The sequence below is a fragment of the Zootoca vivipara genome, chromosome 1 (assembly GCF_965207765.1).
Source record: "Zootoca vivipara chromosome 1, rZooViv2.hap1.1, whole genome shotgun sequence".
Taxonomy (NCBI): Eukaryota; Metazoa; Chordata; class Lepidosauria; order Squamata; family Lacertidae; genus Zootoca; species Zootoca vivipara.
This window is the reverse complement of record NC_142582.1, coordinates 28,639,569-28,666,416: the sequence shown is the minus strand read 5'-3', so window position 1 is coordinate 28,666,416 and position 26,848 is coordinate 28,639,569. Positions and strand designations below refer to the sequence as shown.

Genomic DNA, 26,848 nt, shown 5'->3' with positions numbered 1-26,848 from the left:
AATTTCATCTTGCGAAGTGCGGTTTCCCATAGGAATGCATTGAAATTTAATCAATGCGCACCTATAGGGAAAAGAAAGTGCAAAAAAAGGTGCCGACTCACCTGCCATGGCCGCTCCGGAAGTTTTTAAGGCCCTGGGGAGGGGGAAGCAGGAGGAGGGCCAGGGAGAGGCTCCCTCCCTCCTTCCCCAGCAGCCGCTCACGCCCAGCCGTTTGCGCCCAACCAGGCAGCCAGTGGGACTGGATGGGATGGGGGCAGATGGAGCGGTTCAGCAGCCCGCGCTCTGCTCAATGACGACCGCTCTCCTGTTCGCGAGCCTCCGCGCAGCCATGCCGTCCTACTCGGTGACGGTGGTGACAGGCAGCCAGTGGTTCACAGGCACTGACGAGTAAGTAAGGGAGGGGCGCGGGCGGGAAGACAATGGAAACTTCTGCCCGCTCCCTCCCTCCTTCCCCATCAGCCGTACACACTCCTTTCGCTGTTCACACTCCCAACCAGACGGCCTCTCTCCCGTTCGCGCGCCTGCCCTGCTTCATCTTGCGAAGCATGGCCATAAGAAACTTCGTCTTACGAGTCTCAAAAAAACTCGCAAAAAGCTTTCATCTTGCGAGTTTTTCTTTGTGCGAGGCATTCGTCTAGCGAGGTATCACTGTACCTCATTTGGCAAATGGGATCCGTTCCGGCAGCCTGTTTGCAACATGAAAAGGCCGCAACATGAAGCACTGCATTTGTGCACACGCGTGACGCATTGCGGCGCTTCTGCACATGTGCAAAGTGCGATTTAGCACTTCTGCACAAGTGCACAGGTCACGGACGCGCCGAACCCGGAAGTAACCCATTCCAGGACTTCCGGGTTCGGCACGTCCGTAACCTGAAAAGACGCAACATGAAGCGGATGTATCCTGAGGTATGACTCTGTACATTTTATGCAGCGTCATACCCCTTTTAACGGGGACCCAGGTGGCGCTGTGGGTTAAACCACTGAGCCTAGGGCTTGCTGATCAGAAGGTCGGCGGTTCGAATCCCTGTGACGGGGTGAGCTCCCGTTGCTCGGTCCCAGCTCCTGCCAACCTAGCAGTTCGAAAGCACGTCAAAATGCAAGTAGATAAATAGGAACTGCTACAGCGGGAAGGTAAACAGCGTTTCCATGTGCTGCTCTGGTTCGCCAGAAGCGGCTTTGTCATGCTGGCCACATGACCTGGAAGCTATACGCCGGCTCCCTCGGCCAATAATGCGAGATGAGCGCGCAACCCCAGAGTAGGTCACGACTGGACCTAATGGTCAGGGGTCCCTTTACCTTTAACAACTGTCAGTAGCCTGGACAAACTTCATTTCCCAGGATTCTTTGGGGGAAGCCATGACTGTTTAAAGTGGTATAGCACTGCTTTAAATGTATAGTGCAGATGGTGATTTTTTTTTTTTAAAGAAAAGGAAAGGTAAACGTGCCTGGAATCGCAGCCTAACTCTCTCCGAGTAGCAGAAATCCTTATTTTTAGTAACCTTTTTTTAATTGAAAAAAAATGCAGTCTCAGCAGAAGGGAATGTGTCTGTCTCCGAAGGATCTGAGCTTCTGTAGCTTGTAGAAATTGGTAACGGTTCCTTAAATAATCATAATGGTTTGCCTTAGATGATAAATAGAAAAGGGGGGGGGCGGGAAGCAGAAGCCTGCTAGTGCCAAAGTTGACTCTGTTTAAATTAGAAATTTGTCACATTTAATTAATTATGTTCTGGAAGCTGTTCTTGTTTGTTTGGTATTAGATCTGAGGAAAGATAATTGGATTTGGTTTTGCAGCTAGCAATAGTCTGTGGCTACGGCAAACTGCAAAGTTTTGGTCAACAACTGGTACAACCTAGTAGTAGCTTTTACGGATGACTGTTGCGTTGGCGTCTCTCTATATTTGTGGAGAAAGTATCGTGGACACTGGAGTGCTTAATGCTGCGTTTTGAGTGTATGTTGGGTCGCAGCTGAGTGTTGGGTTGGTATAGCTTGAGGGAAAGTCCTCTTTGCCCTGGGCCAAACTGCTGCGTAGGCAACTGATGCTTTGCTTTCCCTTTTCAGTAACGCAGCCAGGTCCGCTGCATTTGTCATTTCTTCAGTGATGAGACACTGCTGGAAGGAAGCATGGATAAGAATATTGCAGAGCAGCTCAATAAGGCGTATGAAGCCTTCAGACAGGCCTGCATGGATAGAGATTCTGCTGTGAAAGAGCTAAAGCAAAAGGTACGTGACTGTTTTATGTCTGGCGCTACAGGCTAAGATTATGTTTCTGATGGCTCCTGAAGAAAAGTCGACTCCCGATTTCACACACAAAGAGGAATGGTCAACACAGTTGGATAATGCCAGGGGAATTCTGTTAATTATCTGGGGTGATCTTCTCCTTGCAGGTATGAAACTGTGCCGTGCAGCTTGTTCATCCTTGTCCATAAAATTGAGGTTTTTCCACCTGTCTCGGGTGCAGGTTGTTACCAGCTTTTAACTGTGGAGAGGCCTTGAAATGCATTTTATAGATACTGCTTCTCTGGTTGCCCTCCCCAAAGCAGGCAGTGCCTGGCCGGAAGCAAAGCATTCTGTAGGGTCCCTCCTTCTTGCAAGAGGAAGTGCGAAAAGAAGCAGTCATTTGGAACTTCCCCACTTTCATGTTAAATATAGCTGGTGCGTTATTTCAAAAGAGAGAAATTGCTTGGATGCCGTGCCAAGGGTTGTGAATTAACCCCATTTGTTTCCATGGGGGACAGCTAAGCATGGGCTTAATTTCTCCAGTAATAAGATTTACTCTGGCTGGATTGTGCTGTTGGGTAGTTAACCAGCCGGCAACTCAAAAATTCCAAGCAGCTTGAAAAATTATTACTTAAAGCAACAACGGCGTTTTCTGATAAAATTCAGAATTTAAAAAGCATCAGCATTTATTGTTAAAAACAGCCAGATTTGTGGTTTTTTTCCAGACTGCTTTCATGTAAGGCGCTTTAGGCTAGGAAGCCATTTGTGGTTTCCGGATGCATGGAACTGACTGCACTTTTAGACCCTGTCTGAATAATTAAGGCGACAAGAGGAGGAATGGCTGGCGAGCCTTTTGTAACAACCCCAACAAGCATTTTCAAGACGCACGGCACTAATGCTCTGCGTCCCTTCCAGGAATCCTCAGAGATGAATGTGCTCGGCACTTAGATTGGAAAACCTAAGGACTTGAAACGGCTGAGAGCTGTGTGGACTCTTACACAGTGAGAGTGGGCTGTGTGACTGCTTGCTGCGCCTCAAGCAGAGAGTGTGTCATGCGGTTGAGGAGATGGCAACTCTTGACGCTTCTGGGATTGGCTGAGCTACGATTGGCTGAGCCTGCTAAGGCAGGGATGGGGGGCGCATTCCCTTCTGGGCAACCTTCCCCTCAATGTGTGCCAGTGGTGGGTGGGGCCAGAGGCTAAAGTGGGTGGAGCAGCAAATGCAACAATTTACCTTCGTCCAATAAGCTAGTTTCTATGTACGCCCCTCTCTCGGTAATCGAGAGGCATCATCCCAAGACACATTCCAGCCAGACAAAGTCACTAGGGCGGTGGGTGAAACGGGGCCAGAGGGGAATGGTCCCGGGGAGAGTTCTGAGAGCCAAATTGATTTGGTCTCCGGACCTGGGGTTCCCCACCCTTGTACTAAGGGAAACCAGATCTTCACTCTGTCCTCTACACATACTTGTTCCCTTAAAACAGGGTTGGGAACCTGTGGCCCTCCAGGTGTTGCTGAACTCCAATTCCCATCTCCCTAACCATTGGCCATGCTGGCTGGGACTGATGGGAGTCGAGAGCCCAAGAACATATGGAGTGTGGCCACAGACTTCCCCTTGAAATGTGGCTGTCGTTGTTTTGCTTTGCAACTTTGAAAGTTGACCTTTATAGCACATTTAAAAGCTTTCATTTACACCCTCCTTCCTATCACTAAGCTGGTGAGCGGCCTAAGGATGGGCAGGAGGATAGTGTAATGCACTCCTGGGTGTGGTGTCTCTCTCCCTGTTTGACCCTTAAAACAACCCTGCGATGTGGTGAAAGGCCCAAGGTCCAAGGCCCAAGCATGGACTTGAGTCCAGGTCTCCTTTGCCTTGAAGGCTAAGTGCTTGCAGTAGTTAAAGCACATTTGCTATCTTCATCACTTGATGGCTTAAATGGAGAAGAGTGCCGACACTCTTAATCCCAATTTACGCAAGCTTCCCTGTTGAGTTTTGTACAAACTGCTTACTCATAGCGTTGGAGTCTTGGGGGTGAGGCCTGTGCGTAGCTGTCCCCTGCCAGGTTAGTTCACACTCCCCCCAAAAAAAATATTCAGTTTTGATTTTTCAAAAAATGGGATAGGGCTGCCTCTGTGGTTGCATTCCTTTTTATTTTTTTAAAAAAAACCTTAAAATTGATCCCTTCTCCTCATGGAGATAAAAGGGATAAAAGTTTGCCTGCAGTATCCCACTTTTTCCACCAATACAAGTGAATAACCTTAAATTTATTTGGCCACCTTTTTTAATGTTCTGGTTATTCTATAATGATTTACAGCCCCACCACAAAAAATCCTGTTTGTTGGTCTGCTTACTCAACACAGTCTTACCAGATTTGTTCTCAAGGCAGGGAGCCTGCTTCTTTGGCAATTGGCCTCCCTGGGTACGGAACCATAACACTATGGAACAAACCACAGAAAACATGTACTTGGAATTCAGATGACCCGTGCAAGTTGACTTTGCTCTGATTCTTATTCTCTTCCCCCCAACACACACACACACACACACACCTTTACTCCATGTTCTCGATTCTGTGTTGGCATACCCTCCAGCTTCTGGCCAATAGCTGATTCCGCAAGTAGCTGATTGGCTGCTTGTTTTGCTACTCTTTGACGATCGGAACTGTGTCATGCATAGAAGCCGGAGTCATCTCAGCCAGATGGCGCTCGGTGTAGAAGGATGTTTGGTTGTCAAGTATATCTTCTAGTCGGTAACTTGTTGCTGCCATCTGACTCTAAAAGAATTTGTGCGCACTGGCTGTCAAAAGCATCTTCTCTTCTGTCTGTTTTAGCTGTCATGCCTGTGCTCTGTACAGAAGTGTTGACAAGACATTGCTGTTGTACATTTTCAATTTGGGTCTTGGTGACTACTTTTTCTTCTTCTGTTTCCTGAGGTCTCCTTGGCTGCTGGAAAATGCTGACCTCTCTGGCTTTTTAATGGGTTGGCGAAGCAACAGCTGTTTGGTGCTTTATTTTGAGTCAGGCTGTAGGGAGACTCTTGTGTGTATTGGGGTTTGAAAGGGTATTTTTCTCCCCCTCTGCCTCCCCTCTGAAGAATGAAAGTGGCTAAAGAAATCATGGGGTTTCCATTATCCAGCTTTTGGATTCAAGGTAGTGCTGGGAAATAACCCAGTCAGGAATCCTGGATATCTACTACTAATCAGTGTAGTGAAATACTGAGCTATATGGACCAATGGACAACTTCCTATGTCCCAAGCAAAAATTTTTGATCGTGCAAGAGGGCAGACTTTTTACTTGGCAATAACTTGGCATCATAATACACCCCTGTGATGGCACGGGGCTTAACTTCTAAAAGAGAGCCGGGTAATTGTAAATACAGGCCTGCATTCAGCCCACGAGCCTCACTGGGTGAACCTGGGCCAGTCTATAATCTGTTGGCCGACGTCACTGGGTTGTGGTGAGGAGAACATGGTGGTGGAATGAAATCCTATATGCCTGTCCTTGAAGGAAGGGTGGGATGGAAATGCAATAAATAAATAAATAAAGAGGCAGAGGGAGGGAAATAGGAATTTCTACAGAAGGGGAGCCAGAGCAATAGCACAGGTGACAACTTTTTTTCTAGGCATAGCTGGTGTGATAAAGCCAGGTGTTGTACTTCCCTGTGTTAGCCTGTTGTAGTCACAAAATGACTACTTTGAATTAAATTATCTTTACAGACAGACAGCTATGAAAAGCAGATATGTGAACAACAAAACCAAATTGTATTTCTTACAAGCACTGTCACAAAACTCAACTCACAGTTGGCTTCGTTGAGTTGCAACAAAGGTAGGCAATTTCCAAATCTATATCATCTAGCTATCTAGTTATCTATCTATCTACACCACCATAGTCCACTGGGTTTTCCCAACACAAACTGCTTTTTTTATCATGCATCTGAACTTGGGGGTCAATGAATGGTTGCCGGTTGTGATTACTCAGTAATGAAGGGTCGAGGGGAACAGTGACTAGGTCACTTCATACCTTTGAGCACCTGCTTCTGGAGCCATGCCTTGGGATGTCATGGCAAAGTCCTCCTTCTGGAGATGGAAGCTATAAGGGAGAGAAGAGTGGGCAGTTGTATGAAAAGAGAAAAGGGGAGTGTATAAAGCTACCAGTAAATAATGAAGAGGGAGAGAAATAAGGAAAAAAGAGTATTCCATAGGAAAAAAGGAATGGGGGACGAAGGGTTTGAATAGTTTTAAGAGGAGCAGGTTGAAAACAAATACTTATATCACATGGCCTTCTTCAGTTCCTAGAAAGCATCATTTTAAGAAGATTGCAGTGCTATACTGTACTGTGTTAAGCATGCTCAAGTCTCAAAATTGCTGCCTGGTCTATCTAAGGAGGAAAGTGCACCATACTTCAAATGTTAGTGTGCACTTATTTTCCTATATAGAGATTATCTGCATGTACTAAAAACAATCCCAACCAATTTTGTGGAAGTTGCACTGTTTGATTCCCTATTGGATTCCATGTGTGAAACGCCATGTATGATATACCATTATGTTTGGGGTTTGTTTTTTTTTCATATGTGCATGACCACCTACCAGAAGACAGCGAAACCAGAAGAAATGGTACATTACTCAACTTGAATGCTGATCAGCTGTATGAAAAGCTGCAGTTGGCAATGCAGAAAGAGAAGCTTTTAAAGGTAGGGTGCTTTTCACAAGATAATTCTATAATAATAATAATAATAATAATAATAATAATAATAATAACGACATGATAGGCATCACATTTGAACTGGACAAACCGTGATGAATCGTAATTATGGTTTGTTAGAAAAAAGCCAACTTCAAACCATGGGCTTTCTTCGACAGATCGCACAGTTTAGGGTACAGATGACACACAAACTATGGTTAATTAAAAAGGAAGTGAAAACTTCCAATCTCCTTGCAGTCATGTCAGGATGGAGGACTTATTCTGACATCCATATTTGTGCCTAAACAAAAAATAAAAAAAATTTCCTTCCAGTAGCACCTTAGAGACCAACTAAGTTTGTCATAGGTATGAGCTTTCGTGTGCATGCACACTTCTTCAGATACCAACAGATATTTGTGCCTGTTATTGTTCCTTTATCATTGATTAAGCCTGGTAGATTTCTGCGCTTACAGTGAAGTTGCCCAAGTTATGCCAACTTGGAAGAGTTAAGGACCTGGTTCTGTGACTCTTTCCAGTGTTATTTTTACGTGTCTGAATGGCCATAGCTGTCAAGTTCTCCCTTTTTTTAAGGGAAATTCCCTTATGCTGAATAGGCTTCCTCGCAAGAAAAGGGAAAACTTGACAGCTATGCTGAATGGCATTGAAGTCTCCAGCTTGTTCAGCAGATGAGAAATCTTGTTGCTACAGATATGCAGAATTGGCAACGGCGGGAACTGGAAAGAGGTTTTCTTCTGCAGAAGAGGCTTCCAGTTCTCTCTGCCTTCTCTGGGCACTTGAGAATTTCTTTGGAATTTGAGGGGGTGCAGGGTTTTGAGCTGAGCTTGTGATTTTGAACTGGCCAAGGGGTGGGGTGTGTGCGTTGTTCTTTCCCGTAAGCCTTTCTCCAGCATTCTGCAGCCTCCCTGGCTTCCTGCACTTCCACCTTTGAAAAAAGCCCCATGGGAACATTTCTTGGGCTTTAATTGACACATGGGAAGCTGGGGAGACTTCAGAATGCACGTTAGTGAGATGATGTAGAATGAAAGAGAAGATGTTCAGAATTGCCCCTCTGTCACCCCAAAAATAAGGTAAGCACCCCACCCACGAGACTTTCACCAACATTTTTATCTCCTTTGATAATTTTCAAGTGCAACTTTTCTTCTCATTAACTGATGAAGAGTGAAAAATCAGGAGAGACGCTCGGCACAGCACGTCATTTTATAAGTGTATTTTTATTACCCTTGTTTTGCTGAAGACACTTGTTACTTGACTCACTCTGCTATGAAGTCTAGTTATCAGTTTGCCCTCCTAAAAACCTTTGAATAGCCAGCAATATGAGTTGAGAACAAAGTAGTTACATGAGTAACAGCGGGGAGCAACATAGTTCTTTAATAGTTGCCTACATAGTTGCACTATTTCAAAGGGCAAGCTGTCAACTGGTTTTGGATGTGCATAGAATGCTCTGTGAAAATGCAGTCTCTTCATGAAAGCATATACTGTACAGTGGTACCTCGGTTTACGAACTAAATCCGTTCCTGTAGCCCGTTCTTAAACCGAGGCGCACTTTCGCCGCCGGTGCCCTTCCACCGTTTGACTTCCATTCGTAGACCAAGGTAAAGTTCGCAAACTGGAACACTACTTCCGGTTTTGCGGAGTTTGTAAACAGAATCATTCGTAAACAGGACTGTTCGTAAAGTGAGGTACCAGTGATATCTTCCTGCTCGGTCAGAGGAGGCGAGGGGTGGGCCAGGGGCCGGGGTGCTGCCGCCACGTGCTGCCCCCCCCCGCTGCCCCCGCCAGAGTGGAGCTAGGGACGGCCTTCGCCCCTCCCTTGCTACGTGCCTGAGTGTGTCCTATAGCCAGCATTCTGTCTTTTTTCGTTCTCACTGGGTACTCGTTTTTTGCTTTTTAGTGCTACCTGCTAAATTTTTATTGTCTTGACTTACTATAGCCAATTCATCTCCCCACCCCTCTTTTCCCCCTACACACACAAATCTCTTATGACACCAAATCAGGAAGTGAAGTTCTTCTTTCCAACGTTTTTTTTTTTGTGTGTGTGTGTGTGTTTTTTTAATTACGACTTGTTGTGCTAAGATTGGGTTGCAAGGCATAATGTTTGAACACTCCTGTGCCAAAATCTTCTTTTCACTTCTGATTCTGTTTTCGTCTAGTTATCTTTGAGACTGTTCTTCAGTCTTTCACACAGATACAAATCAGAGATGCTATAAATATGTCGGAAGGGTCACGTGTTCACCCCCTGGTCACACACATGGTGTAACATCTGTACAGGCATAAATATGGGTATCTGTGCACCCAAATTGGAAAAGGTAGAAAGGATGGAAGACAAGGATGGAAGATATGTGCATGCACCTAGATCCATGTCTGAATCCAGTCTTGATGTCTGTTTTCAATTTCACAAAAGCTTTGAAAGGCTAATAGTAGGAGACAAGGGTTAAGTTCTACCTTTGATAGAGGATTTCACATTTTCTCTCTCTCTCTCTCTCTCTCTCTCTCTCTCTTTGGTTTTCTTTAGATTTTTGGGTTTTTTATATGTATAATGAAAACAATTCAATGAAATTTAATGGGGGGAGAGGCTGACATGGTCACAGCTTTCTTGCTAAATATGATGTATAAAACTGAAGTTACAATGACTTGAATCCAGAAGGAGTTGCTGCCCACCTCCATCACGTGGAAGCCCATAAAACCCTGAACTGAGATAGGAAGAGTTGCCACATGAGGCATGCCTTACAGCAGGCACGTCTACCTATCTGGAGACTGCGATCTACTCCCGGTATAATAAAACTGGCAGTGATCTCTACCCATTGTCATTGCCCAGCTTTTTTTAGGAGGAGAGAACAGAATTGTTAAGCTTTTGGAGGGGGGGGGGGGCTGGCAATCGCTAAGGATCCCGAGATCGACCAGGAACACCCATGATCGACCAGTAGATCGCGATTGACCGGTTGAACATGCCTGCCTTAGAGCAATCCGTTTAAGTCCGCCTGGTCGGACTACAATTTGCCACGATGGCCAAAGGCTCTTTGGAGATGAAAGTGTGATCTTGTAACATCTCAATACAGTCATACATTGGTTGTTGTTAAACAGATGCAAACCAAGGCGCGGCTTAGGATTGGCTGATTGGCCCCGGAAACAGTGACAACAGCCGAAATGGACATTCGGCTTCCAAAAAACGTTCACAAACTGGAATACTTACTTCTGGGTTTGTGGCGTTTGGGAGCCAAAATGTCTGAGTGCCAAGACGTTCGACAACCAAGGTACGACTGTGCTCACATTAATGGAACATGGGTGGTGCTTTGATGCCACATTTCTAGACCTCCAGCTGAAAATTGCTTTGATGATCACACCTCTGGGAGGAAGTGGGCAGCTACTGGTGACTGTAGAGAAAAGGCCCTTACATCTATTGCATCAAGCCAAGTCTGTCCCGAGTAACCTTACTGAGTTTCTTTTCGTCTGACACTGAGTCATTGAAGATAATTGTTTTAGGATTACTTCGCACATTGCGTTTTTAAAGAACACACCTGAAATATAAATTGTGAATGCAGCCAACAGGTGTTTAGAAACAGCTACACTTGTCAGAAAGATGGCACCGAGAGAGAGAGATGAGATTGCCGAGGCTTCCTGTTGAGAGTATGCTTTTGTTTTGTTTTGTCGCTGTTAGAATTGGCTGAGCACCAGACCCGTTCTGACTGCCAGGGCTGTGCATGGAGCAATAGGGCTGAGAAGCAATGACCCTGTGCAGTGGGGCTCTGGGTGCATAGGCGGGGCTTAGTTACCATATTTTCCCATGTATAACACGCCCCCATGTATAAGACACCCCCTATTTTTGGAGACTCAGAATTAAGAAAATGAGGGGAGATTGCCCAGAGTTGTTGAGCTTATTGGGGGGGGGAGGATTGCCCAGAGTTCTTGACCCGCCTCACCAACACTTCCGATCGCATGCGACACAGAAGCCACCAATCGTCTGACAGCTCGCCGTCAGCCGCCGCCAATCACCCGCACAATTGCCGGAGCAGCAGCCAATAGACAGCAGCCATTGGCGCAGAAACAAATCGCCCACACTATCACAGCTTACAATCTCCTGGTCACGGTAGCACACAATAATAATAATATTTATTATTTATACCCCGCCCACCTGGCCGGGTTCCCCCAGCCACTCTGGGCGGCTTCCAACAAAATACTAAAAGACAGAAATCCAATCCCCTGTGCCCCCCCCTCAGCACTACCTATGTACAGTATAAGATGACCCAATTTTTTCACATTATTTTAACGTGAAAAAACCTCGTCTTATACATGGGAAAGTGCAGTATTTCTCAGCAAGTTGCTTTTCTGGCTCTCCTGGAGCGGGGTGTGGGATGCGCCAAGCTCGGCTGGCTCCATGGGGTCGCTTTTCCTGCCTCAGGTGCCATCCTAAGACTGGGTAGACCCGCTGGCGGCCTTCATTCCTGTGAAGTGTTTGAATTGGCCCCTCGGCCCAGTAGAAGTCACGTAAGGAAAAGGAGTTTGTGAGGCAGAGGGTGGTGCTGCAAGAACATTTGCTAGCCCTCGTTTTCTCTTGCTTGCAAGAACCTTTATTCCTGCTTTACACTTAAAGAGCAAATCTCTCATTAGGCTTCTGTTATTTTTGCCATTTGCATGGAGTGCAATAACAAAAGGGCGGTATTTAGTGTGATGGGACTGAGAGCCAAAACTCCTGCAAGGAATCTTTCCCTCAGCTCTCAGCGGAGGGACTTACCAGCATTGTGGGATGAGCTGTAAGTGGTGTTGGCCAAATGACACACTCTGAATCAAGGGCCATTACGGTCAGATGAACCTTTTTCATTTTAACCAAATATAAGTGTCTGGTGAAGGACGTTGCTTACTTTGATAATATCATTTTATTTTTCAGGGTTTGAACAGTAGCAAATTTATTTCAGATATTTTAGTTGACGTTGTATAAACAGACAAAACCCTATGGGAGCACAATGCCTCTCATGTTTCCTTTGCAGCATCAGCTCCCTGATTTTGTGTCATTTTAAAAAAATCTAGGGCGCTGTTTATTTCCTCGTTTCTGACTATGCCTTGCATGTGCCTTTCTTTCCCACTTACCCTGCAAAAAAAAAAATAAAAAAAAATTGAGTTTACACCCACATGCTGAGTGAATTATGGTTCTGTTTCCCTTTTGTAAAAAAACAAAAACAAAAAAACTGACAAATGTCATACATCCTTGAGAGCTGGAAAATTCAGCCTTTTAAAAAAAGACAATTTTTCTGCCGCTATAACTTCATGGTTTTTCTCTTCCCAACTCCTTTCTGAGTCAGTCTTCCCTCCCTCCCTCTCCCCCCCTCCCCGCTTTTTGTATAGAATGTCATCCTATATAGAAAATTAATGGCTTAACAATGCAGGAGCCGACTTTTTAAAAGCCTTAATTTCTCCCCTTTTGAAGTTTTATAGCTTGAGTCTTGCAAAAATCCTAAGTCATTAAGTGCTAAATAGCTACGTTCCAACTGTTCCAGAAATTACAACCCTTGAAGACTATTGTCACCTTTTTTAAATGTACTTTATCTTGATTCCAGCACATCCTAAAACTAATTAAATATTAGTGAACAGAGTGTATAAATGGAATGAGACAACATTTCCCACATTTATAGGCACTAATATGTATGCTGCTAGGGTGACTATTTTCAGTATTCAAAATAACGCACAATTGTTTTGAATAATTGTCCACAATGAGATGTAACTTCATGCTGCCATAAATGGTTATTAATTATTTCAGCCTAACCTGATGGGGTAGTACGTACAGGGCCGATTTCATTTTAAGGATATACAGTGGTACCTCGGTTTATGAACTCAATTGGTTCCGGAAGTCTGTTCATAAACTGAAGCGTTCATAAACTGAAGCGAACTTTCCCATTGAAAGTAATGGAAAGTGGATTAATCTGTTCCAGACGGTCCGCGGAGTACTTAAACTGAAGCATTCATAAACTGAAGCGAACTTTCCCATTGAAAGTAATGGAAAGTGAATTAATCCATTCCAGATGGGTCTGCGGCGTTCGTAAACCGAAAATTCGTAAACCGAGGTGTTCATAAACCGAGGTTCCACTGTATAAAGAAAGGACCAGCTTGATCAGACTGAAGACCATTCTAGTCCAGCATCTCATTTGCTACAGTAGCCAACCAGGTTCTATAGGAAGCCCCCAAGCACATTTACCCCTCTCCCATTGTGGCTTCACAGGAACTGGTATTCAGAGGCATGCTGAACCCCAAAGAGAGCCTTACCGAACACAAATTTGTCTAATGCCGTTTTAAAGGCATCTTCAATAGGTGGCCATCATGATAGCAAATTCCATAGCTCAATTGTATGTTTCGTTCATTTATTAGGTTTCCATCCTGCGCTTCCCCCCCCCCCTGCCCCGAGGGTGACAAACGCATCTGCAATAAAACAGTTATTTAAAGAAAAGCATTCTATGAGGAAGCATGTTTTGTCTATCCTAAATCTCCCAGCGTTCACCTCTGTTGGATGGCCTCCTTGTTCTTGTATTAAGAAAGAGACAGAAAGACTTCTCTCAGTCTTACTTTCTCCGTAGTATTTATTTTTAAGCAAGCTGTAGACTTCTTTGACTCAGAAATACCATCCCCCCCCCCTGCTCCAGTGATCTGTTTGGAAAGAAGAATATTTAATACTTTTTTGCTTTTGGAGGGTGCCTATCAGGAAAGAGTATTTTCCTCCACCAAAGGGAGACGCGAGATGGAAATTTGCTAAAAAGCCGAGGAGATCCGAGTGTGTGGATCAGGCTGTATTTTGAGTGCGACAACTAATTATATTTAGGTCTGAGGTGGTTGTCGTTTCCACCCATGTGTAACGTTTGCAGTGAAGTAAGGTAAGCTGAAAACTGGCCTGAATTTGAAATAGCTGCAAGACCGCACAGGTTGGAAATTTCCCATAGAAACAATATGCTTTTGTAAACCACTTTGAGGTTCTTCACAATCAAGCAGCTTGTAAGTCATACTAAATAAATAAATTTATACACCTCTCCTCCCCCCTTGCCCCATCCATACTTTGAATTCCCAAATATTGTAACCTTTCCTCATAGGGGAGCTGCTTTAGCCACCTGATCATTTTGCTTGCCCCTTTCTCAGCCTTTCCCAGATCTGCAATATCCTTTTGGAAGTGCAGAAGCCAGAACTGTATGCCAGATTCCAAGTATTAGGTGGGGCCCATACACCTGCACAAAGGTGTTAGCGATTTTGGCAGCTTTTGTTTTCGATCCTCTCCCTAATGATCCCTGACGTGGAATTTGCCTTTTTCACAGATTGCGAAGACTTAATTGAGCCTGTAGTAGTCTATTCTGCGACGGCATTCCTCAAAGACTGAGAAATTCGCCAACTGTGCTTGCTGTATGTGCTTCTTTCTGTTTCAGGAACAATTGGAGGGTGAGAGTGTAAAGTTAAAAGAAACCGAAGAGGAAAGCAATTTAAAAGAAAAGAAATTTGAATCTATTATTGCCGTCAAAGATGATGAAATACGGCTTCTGAAGAAACAGTTGAAAGAAATAAGTGAGGCACAAAATTCCAGGCCGGGACCAAGAAACGAAAAAGAGGTAAGATTATCAAGGGGAGGGAGACCCAAATCTTTGCCTACAAATGACACTGTGTGCACATGGAAATTGTGCATATTATCCTTGTAGAATGAGGATTAAGCCATGTATCTGTGCTCTTTGGCACATGTGCATTATGCACATGCTCTATTCCCTCCCCCTTGTTGCATATAATTTGGAAACAGTCGTTTTTCAAATGCTTTTCTACCTGTTGCGGAGTATGGTTTGGTGCACATTCAGCTTTGCCTTTTGTGTTGGTGCTTCAGAGACAGATACGTTAGCTTCATTTTGCCAGACAACCTTTCAAAGTTTCTGAAAGCCATATAAAAGACGGATTATCGTAACAACTTCAGTTTCAGGCTTTTGAATAAAACGCCCATGTAATACTGAGCTAACCCACAAGGTGGTAGTCAAATATAATAACTTCTGTTCATGCATGATAAAACACACCATCTCAGCCCTGGCCCAGCTTATTGAAGGTATGTAGTAGAGTCTCTGCTGATAGATTTCTGGCTATATATATATATATATATATATATACATATATATATATATATAATCTGATGCGTAGAATATGTGGCTCTCTGTCCCAGTTTTATCATTTGTTTGAAGAGGATTTGGATCAAATACCGGAAAACGTTGAAGCAAAAATATTCCTTAAAAAGCGGGGTGAATAATGACAAAATCTTCTAATGAAAAGGAAATGAAGCTCAGAGAATTAACTGTTGGAGCTGCAGATTAACTATGTCCTCTGTGTAAGCTCTCTATCAGTGTATGTAGCACCTCTCACTCATCTCAACATCCACCCAAATACTTCAGGAATCTTCTGGCGCCTTCATGTAAATGAGGATGTGGACGCGTTCGATTTCCATCTAAGACATTTTCCAAGCCGTTATTTAGAACGACTGCATTTTACCTTTTTATATTAAAAGGGGAGGGGAAGGCAAGTGCCATGGTTAAGTTGCTACTGTACGAGCCTGGTCAATGTGTTGATTCATTTTGTTAGGCTGTTATAAATGCAAGCTTCTTCCTTTGTTTATACTTACGGTCTTTTTTTAAAAGGCAAGGAATGGAAAACATGCTTCCTCTAGGCAGGAATTATCTCCGGGGGCCTTCGGTACAGCTGCCTGTGAAAGGTACATCACACTTATTCTCGCCCCCCCCTATTAATTTATTTATTTAAGGAACCTGTTTTCTATTTAGTAATCCTCTCATGTTTACCCTCGTTCTCCGATTTTTAAAAAGCCAGGAGTGCTCCTGTTCTCCCTTGCAACCGCTCAATATTGAAAAGGGTATCTAGAGCCCACTTCTGAGCATCAGCAGGTTTGGTCAAAGGAGAGGTTGCACCCTGAATGTAAAGTCAGGATGGAAGATCAAGTCGTTTCCTGTGCACCAAAGCCCTCGCTTGCCCCCTTTAGTGTTCATGAACCTGTTTCACCTGGGCATTCTAGCCCTGAAACAAGGAGGGATTCGGGAGCTGAGCTGGAGCTCCCCAGTGCAGAGCTTCTATCATTGTAGAGGGGAGACAGGCAAAGTCTGCCACTACCTGCCCTACTAGGGCCTCTTGTGCTATGTACTATAGCAGCCCTGCTCAGGGTTTGCCTGTCTCCATCCATGGCAGAGACTGCTTTGTGAAAGGTGCGCACAGCCATTCTTGGAGCACTATGTGTTGTTGTTGTTTTAACCAGAGCAACGGTGCTTGGGATTTTAGCACACATCTATCTGCACCGTTTCCCTAGTACAAATTGGCTCCAAGTCACTGGTATTAAGGCCTATTGGAGAAAGAGAGGAAAAAAAAGATGAGTGCAGTACCTATGCCATGCCTATATGTTTGTTTTCTCCAGAGGGGGTCCTAGCAGCCATTTAGATCGAGGAGACTGTGCAGGGGGAAATGGTTAAATGCAGTCAAAATGGGAGACGGCACACACACGCCGGCTGCTTTACAGATTCTTGTTTTTCTATTAAAAAAACAACCCCAAAACACTGCAATGTCAGGTCACAGATCACGTACATCGTGTCTCTTTCCATTCCCTGAGTCTGGCTTTCAGGTATAGGGGTGCAAAAATTTCCCAGGGTTATGCTTGATAAAGACAAAAGAGTGGAACAGAATGTGGTGCTTTACATCTGAAATAATGTATTTTTTATGTATTTCATTTTTGAAAGGGACGAACTTGAGGCTATTTTCTGGGGCATGAAGGAAGAATTTCATCACATACGCGCACTAGCTAAAGCACAGACGGACCAGCTGAGTAAATTTAAACTACGGAGAGAAGCTGTAACTGGTATCGCTTTACTGCAGCTCTTACTGTGATTCAGCTGTTTCAGCTGGGGGGGGGAACATGCTTCGTTTTTGGAATATGATGTATATGATGAATGTGCTTTCCAACGCTATCCGGGACTTGCCCTGACTTCTGCGTGGCGCTCTATAATTGACGAAATGGTCCTACGTTGCAATAACCCTGGTGACCGAAATATAAAAAGAAATGTGTGTGTGTGTTTGATAGAAAAAGAGAGCGAGAGAGCACACACACAAACACACACATCACTTCTGCAGTGTGATGTGACTGTTCATTTTGCTGCAAGTGCATGTCTTGAGAAGCTGCTGGTTCCCTTGTATTCCTTGACCTATCTGCTTGCAACACAGTGAACGCTCTTTCTTCCCTTCGCCAGTGAATACTGCCCCTGTTTTCTCTCTCCCACACACCTATCTCCCATATAGAGATCACCTCCGTTTGATAACAACATGATCAGTGACGCTGCTTTTAGTTATATGGCTAGGAGCAAAAATATAGATCGGAATTTATACAGCAGGTTTTTGGCCTGTTGTGTGCAAAGGAGAGGATGCAGATCTACCTGTCGGAGTGCATTTTAATATCTGCTTTACGTATGCCTCGCTGCGGTTTGCCGCACAACCTTAGATGCTCAATTTCTGCTGAAGCGGGAGAGCGGAGCACCTGTCTGTAACATAAACTGATTTCGGCAGGGCTTGTGCAGCAATGCACTGAGCTCGTTGCATGCACTTTGAATTAATGCATTTTGTTTTGGAGATTAACGCTGCAATGCTAGGCATGTCTGCTTAGAATGAACCCCACTGAGTTCAATGAGGCTTGCTCCTAGGTATGGGATTGCAGCCTAATTCTGTTTAATGCTTTTATTTTATAAACATTTTCCAATCCTTCTCATAAGAGACCAACACCTGCCTAATCCAGCAGGCCCAACAGCAACTGGTTAGATGCTTCTGGGGAGCTCCCAGTCTTTGATCTAAACCACTGGTTTTGTTCCTGCTCAAAACCTTGTATGCTACATTTTTGCCATCTAACAGTAACTGCACCTAATTTCTAGTACTGGCATTTACAGCTAACTTCATTGAGCAGCATCCATAAGAAGAGGCCTGCATGGGCTGAGCTGGTGATAGCTATGTACCGCTCACTCGAGGGATCAGTTCAGTTTGCCTTTTTGGTGTGCCACAGTTAACCTGCATTTAAGTTGCTTTTTTTGTGGCTTGCCAAAAGTGGACTGAAGGCAGCCTGTGGCAAATGGACGTGCACGGCTAGACACTAGACGTGTGTTGAAATGGTTGCATAAGCCACAGCTTGTTAAGAAACCTCCCCCACCCCAATCCGGTCACCTGTCATTCCTCAGCTAGAGACAAATTATCTGTGATGCAACCCAATTCTTGCCAAAATGAAATCGCAAAAATAGGTAGAGTTATTTATACTGTCTAGAAAATGCTTTCCGTATAACATGGAATATAAATATCATCATTATATTCTGTCTTAAGTAGTGAGAGAGACCCAGCCACCCCCTGAAAAACAAGTCTGGCAAATGGATTTTATTTTGAAAAGTTTTAGCCTAACTTGTTTTTAAACATCTAATATTATCTAATAGTTTATGGAAATGAAATATTGTACATCTATTATTTAAATCTTAACATTTTATGGAAACTGCTTAGAAGTTTTGTTGGTTAAGCGGTATATAAATCTTGCTAGTGGAGGGTGTTGGGGGTGGCAAGGCACAAGGGCAATTGCGAGGTTTGGATTTTTGGCCCCAAACGAGAGTTCTGGCAAATTTTATTCTTCTATAGGGGAGTCAATGGGTTGGCATGGAGGAGTCACAGTATCAGTCTCTGGTGTGTCAAACTGATAAATTTACCATGCTGGTCTTTGGGGAAATTAAATTTGTCAGGAAGTTGAAGTTATGTGCTTTAAACCAGAGACTTAGGTACTGTTTAATCATTTCCTTTTCACCTGTCTTTACAGAAATTCCATTCTCCACGCCTATCCAGTGCACCGATGAACAAGCAGATGACCTCTGTAATCCTTGGGTTAAAAAGGATCTAAACAGGGGTGTCGCACACTTCCCATCCACCACTCCAAGAGGGGTGGGGCAGGACGAGGAAGAAAACTCTGTGGAGTCCCTTTCTCAGTTTAATGTCAAGTTCCCTCCCATAGACAACGATGCTGCTTTCTTGGAGAGCACCCCGGATGCTCCAGAAATCCCCTGCATTGTGATGCCTGAGAACATGCTTCCAGATCAGCCATTTCATAGGGACCTTGGAGACCAGGACGTGAGCTACAGCGAGGTGAAGCACAACATGTTTGAGGGCCATGGCGCTGACTCAAGCACTTCAGCCGCACATAAACTGCCAGCTGCTAGTAAAGCCAAATCCTCAGCCGCCCACACAAACGCACTCGTACAGAGTCCTTTGGACAACCCTCTGTGTTTTCAAGTGCCTTATGCGTACGGCTTTGGAGCCACTGTCTTTCCAGATCAAGATATCCCTGAAATAAAACTTCCGTCTTTAGAAGATAACAAGAGCCCTGTTGGAGTCCCTCAGCAGGTATCTGCTGTTTTCCATTTGCTTTTGTGTTTACATGTGATGATGATGATAATTCTGTAAAGCTGTAAAACTGAGCAGGTAGCTGAACTTGCTCAACCTAATGTGTACCCGGTGCAGCATTTTTATCCCATCTGCCCACTGCTCCGTTTCAAAACGTTTGCATTAGCACAACGGCCTGATATCATTGTGCCACCACTGTAATGTCATAATTTGTGATATTGTGTTTAGACCAGCAGCCGGTATTCCCTATTCTAAGCCTTCCATCTGGTGATCCAGCATGCTTTGAAACTAGGCTGCAAGTTAATCCTTTTGGGCCTTCTAGCTAGGGATATTTGAATGACTGGAGAGTATATTTGAGCTCCTTTCTTGTATGTAGACCCCAGGCCAAATGCCCACACAGGCAGTCTGTTGTACACACCTTCTCTTCCAGTCAGTGCAGGTTTTCTTGCTGTGCAGGTTTAGTCCCTGGCACCTCCCATTAAAAGAAAGTGATGGCAAAGACACATCTCTGCTTGGCAAGCTGCTGCCAGTCAGAGTGGACAGTACAGGGCTATTTGGACAAATAGTCTGATCTAGTAGGAGCCTGATTTCTAGGTTCCTAACCCGTTGTGGTAAGGTTAGGCTAAGAAAGTGACCGAGAATCAAGGCTGAATGGGGGCTTGAACTCAATGTCTTCTCAGGCCATAACCTGTCGCTCTAACCATTGCACACTGCTTCTTCTGATCCATGCTTGGGGGGGGGGTCCTGCTCTGGATTATGTGCACAGATGATTTTTTTTCCCCAAAAGCCCCTTGCACATATCACACAACTGCTTTTTTAATATGGAGAGAGAAACTGATGAAAGACACGTGCATGCACTTTTTGTGTTGCAGGGTCAGTTCTAAGTTGATCAATGTTCCTGCTTCATATGTACAAAACCAATGTTCATTTATTTCAGCTTTCTGCTGAATTTTTGTGTGCATGTAATCCTTCCACATTAGGCACTTTTGTGAGCAGGCAACGTGTATGGCTTCAATTCGGAAGCGACTCCGGTTTGACTTAATCAAACCTCACCAAAAAAAGTGATTTGCAGCGGCTACTTGCCATTGTCCCATCCATTTGTCTACTCCTTTTTTTCCACCACCACCACCCCACTGCAAGCTGCTTCTCCCCCTACCCCCAATTTTCTTACTTTCTTTCTCTCCTCCCTCATGGTGCTGCCTCTCTAATGTTTAAGAAAAAGGGAGGTGGCCTCTCAAGATCTGTTGCTAGTGGCAGATTGGACCTCCTTTGGGTTTTTTAGGCTGAAATCCTATAAACACGTATAGGGAGTTAACCCCTTGGAACTTGGCAGGTTTAAACCCATGTGCTGCATCTGGTTTAAACCCATGTAAACTTATATGATGGTGATCTGTCATTTTCGGCAGTCACAGAATGAGAGGATACAGTTTGATCTGAAATGATCCATATTAAAACTGATAAGCATGCCCGTCATTTTTTTGTAAATACCTCTTAAAAACTCTGTCGTGATCTGCTTAACATACTTACCATAGTGTTACTGTCATCTAAATCGACTAACCCTGTTGAAAGCAGATGAATTAAAGTGCAAGCGTGCGCGGGTTTTAAGGGGCATATTGATCACACTGCGTAGTGTTAATGTAGTCATGAATTACAGTCACCACTTTTATGAGTAATGGATCCTCGCGTACAAATTATTGAAGATTTAATGAGCTACACCTCTTACTTTTTCCCCGAGTTCATTGTAGCACTCTTAATTTTAGACACATATGCCCAAATTCCTGAGTATGCCTTCAGTCTATTACATCCTAAAATAATAATGATGAGCTGCACTTTGGTAATGCACTATTTATTATATATTCATACTAGTTTCCTTTTTCCTCCTCTAATAGGGCTCTAGATTTTGCATTTGAATTATTTGATGCCTGGATAGTTTTTGCTTTTGTCTTTGCCGCACCTAATTCTGTGTTGGGCTGGATCAAAGCAAGTGAAACTATTTCTTCTGTTACTACTGAGATTCCTGTGGTTTGTAAATCGTCCGTTCGTTCTTCTTCCTCTTTTTCTCCATCATGTCTCCTGCTTGTTCTTTTAACTATTCAATTCTCAGTAGATGGCACTCTGCATTGTATATTAAAGCATGTGAAACAGCTGGTATGTGATTGCAAGTTGATAGAGAAGCATGCAGCTTTAAAAGTGCATTAGAATTGGTGTTGAACTGTCAGAATGTGCAGGGCGTGAGACTATAAAAATTCATATACTTGAAAAATAAGGAAAAGCTTACATTTTAAAATATAAGTGGCCTGTGCTATAATCTAGTGGTGGCCAGGAAGCCTTGATATGTTATGTGTCTACATTTGGAGAGACAACTGGTGGCAGAAAATACTTCCAGTAGTGGTTCGTTGTATGCAGGAAGGTCTTTGATTAAAGTTGTGCATCTTCTCCAATTACCTAGGCAGAAAAAGCCACCGTTCCTTTAACATGTTCTAAATTGACAGCTGCATAGATTTGCTAAACATTTTGTTATCTTTCTTTTTGCTTCCTAAACGTTTTCATACCTTTTTAGTTTAAGGGCGATTTTTTTAAAAAAACAGATGCAAAATCTCAGCACTTCGAGTCCAGTTAACAACAGGTTGCGGAAAGTTTCCATCATTTGAAAATATGTGCTTAGCTCCCCCCTTTTTTTAGCAGCAGTGGGAAAAATGTGAAAAACCGAGTCACAAAATACTTGCTAAAAATAAAGGTCCCAATTCACAAGGCATGTTAAAAAGGTTCTGTCCCTGTTACTGAGAGAGCTGTGATGATAGCCTCATGCTTGCCCATACAAACTGTAGAGCTGGCCTTTGCAGGGTCTGATTTGAAATGTACTTTGTAAGACAGTGACAGCAGTTCCTGATGGAGAACATAGCTTCACTTCCACACAAAGACAACTTGGGTCAGCCCGCCATCCTGTCTGCATGGTAAAAAAATGGCCAGGTTGAAGACACATTTAAAGCACATAAGACCTTGTTATATACTATTCACCATTGCTGGCATCGTGATAGTGCCATCTTACTTGTCTCCCACCCCTCCTGGAGACAAGAGCTTTCTGTCATGCATTTAGTACATGCGTTAACAAATAACAACGAGGAGAGGAAACTTAAATGCAGTGTAATTGGCAACCGTAAGTCATTAGAGCTGTGGCTCTCAGCTGATGTAATAAATTTAGCTCTTCCTTGCAGACACTAAATATAAAAACTTGAGTCTGTTTCTTTAGTATATAGCAGTTTCTTAAACACCTGGATTGAAAACTGTAATACTGAAAACGAGTAGAGACTGAATTGAAGGATTAGGATTTTGATTCATTCCTTCATTCTGTGTCATCTTGGGAGGCTAGTCTAGCAAGCAGGGCTCCTGATTTTGAGACAAACAAACATGAAGAGCATTTTCATCGGTGTAAATGTGTGCACGTAGCTCCAGTTCAACACAACACTTCAACATTTGCATGAGTGTTATTTGGCAGGGGGGAAGGTTTCATAGATTGATTTACTTTGAGCCATAATTCATCCTTAGGACTGCAAGCGCCTGTAGCTTAGCTCAAACTGAAAGCCATGTTTTTTAAGTGCATGCTTTCTTTGGTATCTTAAAAATAAGCACCAGCATTGATTAATCCAATCAGTTCTCATGCTACCACAACTTCAGTCAGTTAAAAGGCAGATAATTAATTGGTTCACACTTCTAACAATAACATTCTTGCAAATATCCGTAGCCATACTTTTATTGGGTGGGGTTACCAGCAGTGATCCAAAATAAAAATTACAGTAGCAGCTGAATGCCATCTACAATAAAATAATAAAAATCCTGAATAAATGTGTGTTAGGCAACAACCCTTCAGTAGAGCCTGGCTAAATCAAGCTCAAAACTCAATGAGTAAAACATTTGCAAGATGAGGCCCTCCAGCTGGTGTGAATTTGATCAAATATTTCAAATACAGCATACATATTGTGGCCATCTAGTCATGACTCCTATTACAGTTATTAAAACTGCCAGTTTAAATCAAGGTGGAGTTGCAAATAAGTAATTAAAAGCACACTTCCGCAGTGATATTTAAAACACGCGTCAGTGCCTAGACAGGTTTCCGAAGCAATTTACACCAACAGAAAAGTAGACTGTTTGTTAGAACTTGATGTAATTACACCTAATTAGCCGGTGTTCTTCGTGGATTGATGACTGACCAGAGTTAAAAATAATAAAAAAGCCACAATAGAAATCTGCTAAGGCAGATAAGTATTAAATATTGTTTAGACAAAAATTTACTCAGAGAAATTGTGAGTGTCCCCCCCCCTTTTTTAAATAAATAAATCTCTGCTTCAGAATTTTTGAGATCCTGGTACATATGAATGACATAGAGGCTTTGTATGCTCACACTCACATGTATATATGCACACTTTCACACATTAAATATATAAATTATATACATTTTGTTTTTTAAAAGCCTTCTGAGCCCGAGTTGCTTGCTCCAGCTCCAAATCAAAGTTGCTTGTATGCCCTCATAAGTTACATGTTCAAAGTGATTGGTAAGACTTTTGGGGGGGGGGGTATTTTAAAAAATGGGGATACCACTTCACTCGTAATCCTCATGTAATTTGAATATCAGTGCCTCGATATAACACTTAGACATGCATTGAAATAGAAAAGTATAGTATATGCATTTATCAATCCAGAATTATCAAGAAGATATGTTTTAGCTGATGAAAATATTGGCAAGATTTCGTTCTAGGAGTATTCATTCAATTTGTTTTTCTAAACACAAAGCACATTCTTTAGTCAAATGAAAGGCCGCATATTTAGATATACCTAGCAGCAACAGCAGCCATCCCTAGCCGGTGAAAAACCTCACCTTTATAACTCTTCTTTTTCTACCCTCTACTTCTTACAGCCGCTCTGGGAGCCATATCACACTCAAGACAATGACGTATTGGCACTTCCTTCTGCAGACTCGGAACTTGATCAGACTGGAATATGTGAATTCTGTCAGAAAGTTTTTCCACCATCTAGTACATCAGAGGACTTTCTGAGGCATCTGAATTCACACTTCAACTTGAAGTCCTAGTGTCACCGGAGTACAGATTTTTGTTGCTGTTGCTGTTGAGACCAGGTGCTGCTCTACTTTGATTTCAGCCCAATTGCGCAGTGTAATTCCAGAGCTTTGCGCAACATCAATACCAGAACCGACCCGGAGCTATGTTAATACGATTTAAGCCAATTTCAAATGCATAAAAGGAAAATAATTGCAATGCCACCAACAAGGGCATAGCTTCCCGAGAACAGGGGTTGAAGAGTCCGGGGGCTGGGGGGAGAGAGAGAGAAGGACTTGACTTGGTAACTATCACACCATTGTGCCTTTGCTTTCACTTTTATTCACTGGAATCTTTTTGACCATCGAAACAAATATTTACTTTTGCCATCGTGCATGATACAGTACTGAACTCCAGCTAGAAACAGATGTGATGCAGTGATTTCAGAGCAATTCAGCTCCCCCACCCTAAGCACCAGGTTTGTAAGAGGGGTGGGGGGGGAAGATGAATTAGTCAGAGGTGTCCAGAATGGAGCTTCACTTTCCACCTGGTTTAGAATTGCATCCTTAATTGTGTTCTTACTCTGTGCCTTAATTCCTGCCAATTGAGCAGGCAGAAATGGCTACCAGTCTTGGTGTTGGTGGGCAGTGGGAAGACCGGAGGCCTCCCGCGTTGTCAGTAGGTGAAGGGCCCAGGAGCTGCAGGGAGGAGCCATAAGCCAGCAATAGAGCAGAGAACATCTTCTGCCAGACAGAATAGGCAATATTGGACTAGGCTTGTCAATGGTCTGGCAATATAAGTTGTTATGTTAGAACAATAGATGGCCCTGGATGAAGACAATCTGTTTGCGTCAAAGAAACATGTCTCAGCAGCCAATTGGGGCTGAGATGAACATTGTATAAGGCTTTCATAATATATAATGAGTACTGTACACAAACATTTAGCTTTATTGGGGTATTGCATGGGAAGGTTTGTGGCGAGTTTTTAAAAAAACAAAAACACCCCCATTTTCAGCAGAGGTGAAATAAGTTGTTAATTTTGAGCGTTTTACAGCCATCAGGATTTACCTGAGACACTTCAACCACACACACACACCAGTGTAGTATTTTTCAGCAAGCTGATCTTGTTTGCAACCTGATAATCTTGGACTGGTTGTTTGTTTGTTTGTTTTTGTCCATATGTAATAATTTTATATAGTTAGGAGTTTTAAAGCTCTGTATATGCTGTTAATAGCTAAATTTCTTCACTTTCTCCAAATATCTAGTATTTACATAAAAATCCCCATTTTACAAATCAAAAGAATGGAGAAAACCTGAATGTCTTGCATAATTTTAACTCATTTGGATATACAGACATTTTTGTACAATTTTGGTTACAGCCTCTCATCTGTTTCTGAAAAACTGTTAACTGCCTTTGTGCTAAAATAAACTGCATTTTGCAGGGTTTTGGCTCTGGTGTGACCCAGAATGTGTGTTTGGTCTTACTCTGATAAAACTACCAGGCCAAGCCTTTTTCAAATCCATGTATGACATAACACGTTCTGAGACTTTTCTTCTGAGACTGGAGAGCCAGTGTGGTGTGGTGGTTAAGAGTGGTAGACTCGTAATCTGGGGAACCGGGTTCGCGTCTCCGGTCCTCCACATGCAGCTGCTGGGTGACCTTGGGCTAGTCACACCTCTCTGAAGTCTCTCAGGCCCACTCACCTCACAGAGTGTTTGTTGTGGGGGAGGAAGGGAAAGGAGATTGTTAGCCACTTTGAGACTCCTTCGGGTAGTGATAAAGTGGGATATCAAATCCAAGCTCCTCCTCCTCCTCCTCCTCCTCCTCCTCCTCCTCCTCCTCCTCCTCTTCTTTAGGCTTGCTTATGAATTGTGCTTTTCAGGGTGTACTCTGGAAAGAGAACGAACCACATTTCTTGACAACGGGCCTTCATCCTGAATTTAAAAGTAGTAAGATGTAATCGCAGTATAAAAAAGGGCTAACTGGGGTGTTGTTTTTTAAGTCATGTATTCTGCATTGCCTAGGTTTCTCTCTACACACATTCCCTTTCTATATTTCCTGTGAGCTGGCACATATCATTCTCTCTACAGGAAGGAACAGTGCTGGCAGAAACAAGTGGGGCAGCAGAATCCCCAGAAGTACAAAAAATAGTTTTTCAAAAACACAGCATTAAAGGGGGGGGGGCAAATTCCCCTTCCAAAACAAGAAAACAAATATAGAAACAGGCCAGTAAGATACTGCAAACACTGAGAGTTAGGTAGGGGGCAAAAATGAAAATGGGCTTGAATGAGTTTGCTTGCTTGCCCCCCCCCTTACAGCTTAGAGTAGGGCTGGGGAATCTGTGGCCTTCCTGTTGGGACTGCTATCCCATCTGCTTGCCTAGTTCCCTTAGCTGGTGTAAATTGTATTTTAACATTTGGAGTGAGGATCTCAGGTTCCCTACCTTTCGCTTTGATAGTATCCTGCAAGGCGGACCA

The 26,848-nt window shown here is 43.4% G+C and overlaps 1 protein-coding gene across 6 annotated transcripts in view; it reads left to right on the top strand.

Moving 5' to 3' along the window:
* TANK (TRAF family member associated NFKB activator) overlaps positions 1–25,814 on the top strand; it is a 34,388-nt gene extending 8,574 nt beyond the window's left edge. For 3 of the 6 annotated variants that reach the window (XM_035132458.3, XM_035132448.3, XM_088661122.1), the window contains exons 3-10: positions 2,059–2,220; positions 5,925–6,033; positions 6,798–6,898; positions 14,304–14,483; positions 15,543–15,616; positions 16,644–16,762; positions 18,740–19,320; positions 24,233–25,814. In XM_035132458.3, the coding sequence (XP_034988349.2) occupies positions 2,122–2,220; positions 5,925–6,033; positions 6,798–6,898; positions 14,304–14,483; positions 15,543–15,616; positions 16,644–16,762; positions 18,740–19,320; positions 24,233–24,406 (1,437 nt within the window). In that variant the 5' untranslated portion in view covers positions 2,059–2,121 and the 3' untranslated portion in view covers positions 24,407–25,814. The remainder of the gene's footprint in view (positions 1–2,058; positions 2,221–5,924; positions 6,034–6,797; positions 6,899–14,303; positions 14,484–15,542; positions 15,617–16,643; positions 16,763–18,739; positions 19,321–24,232) is intronic. The other 3 variants (XM_035132466.3, XM_088661129.1, XM_088661123.1) reach the window with 3 other exon arrangements.
* The last annotated feature ends 1,034 nt before the right edge of the window (positions 25,815–26,848 follow it).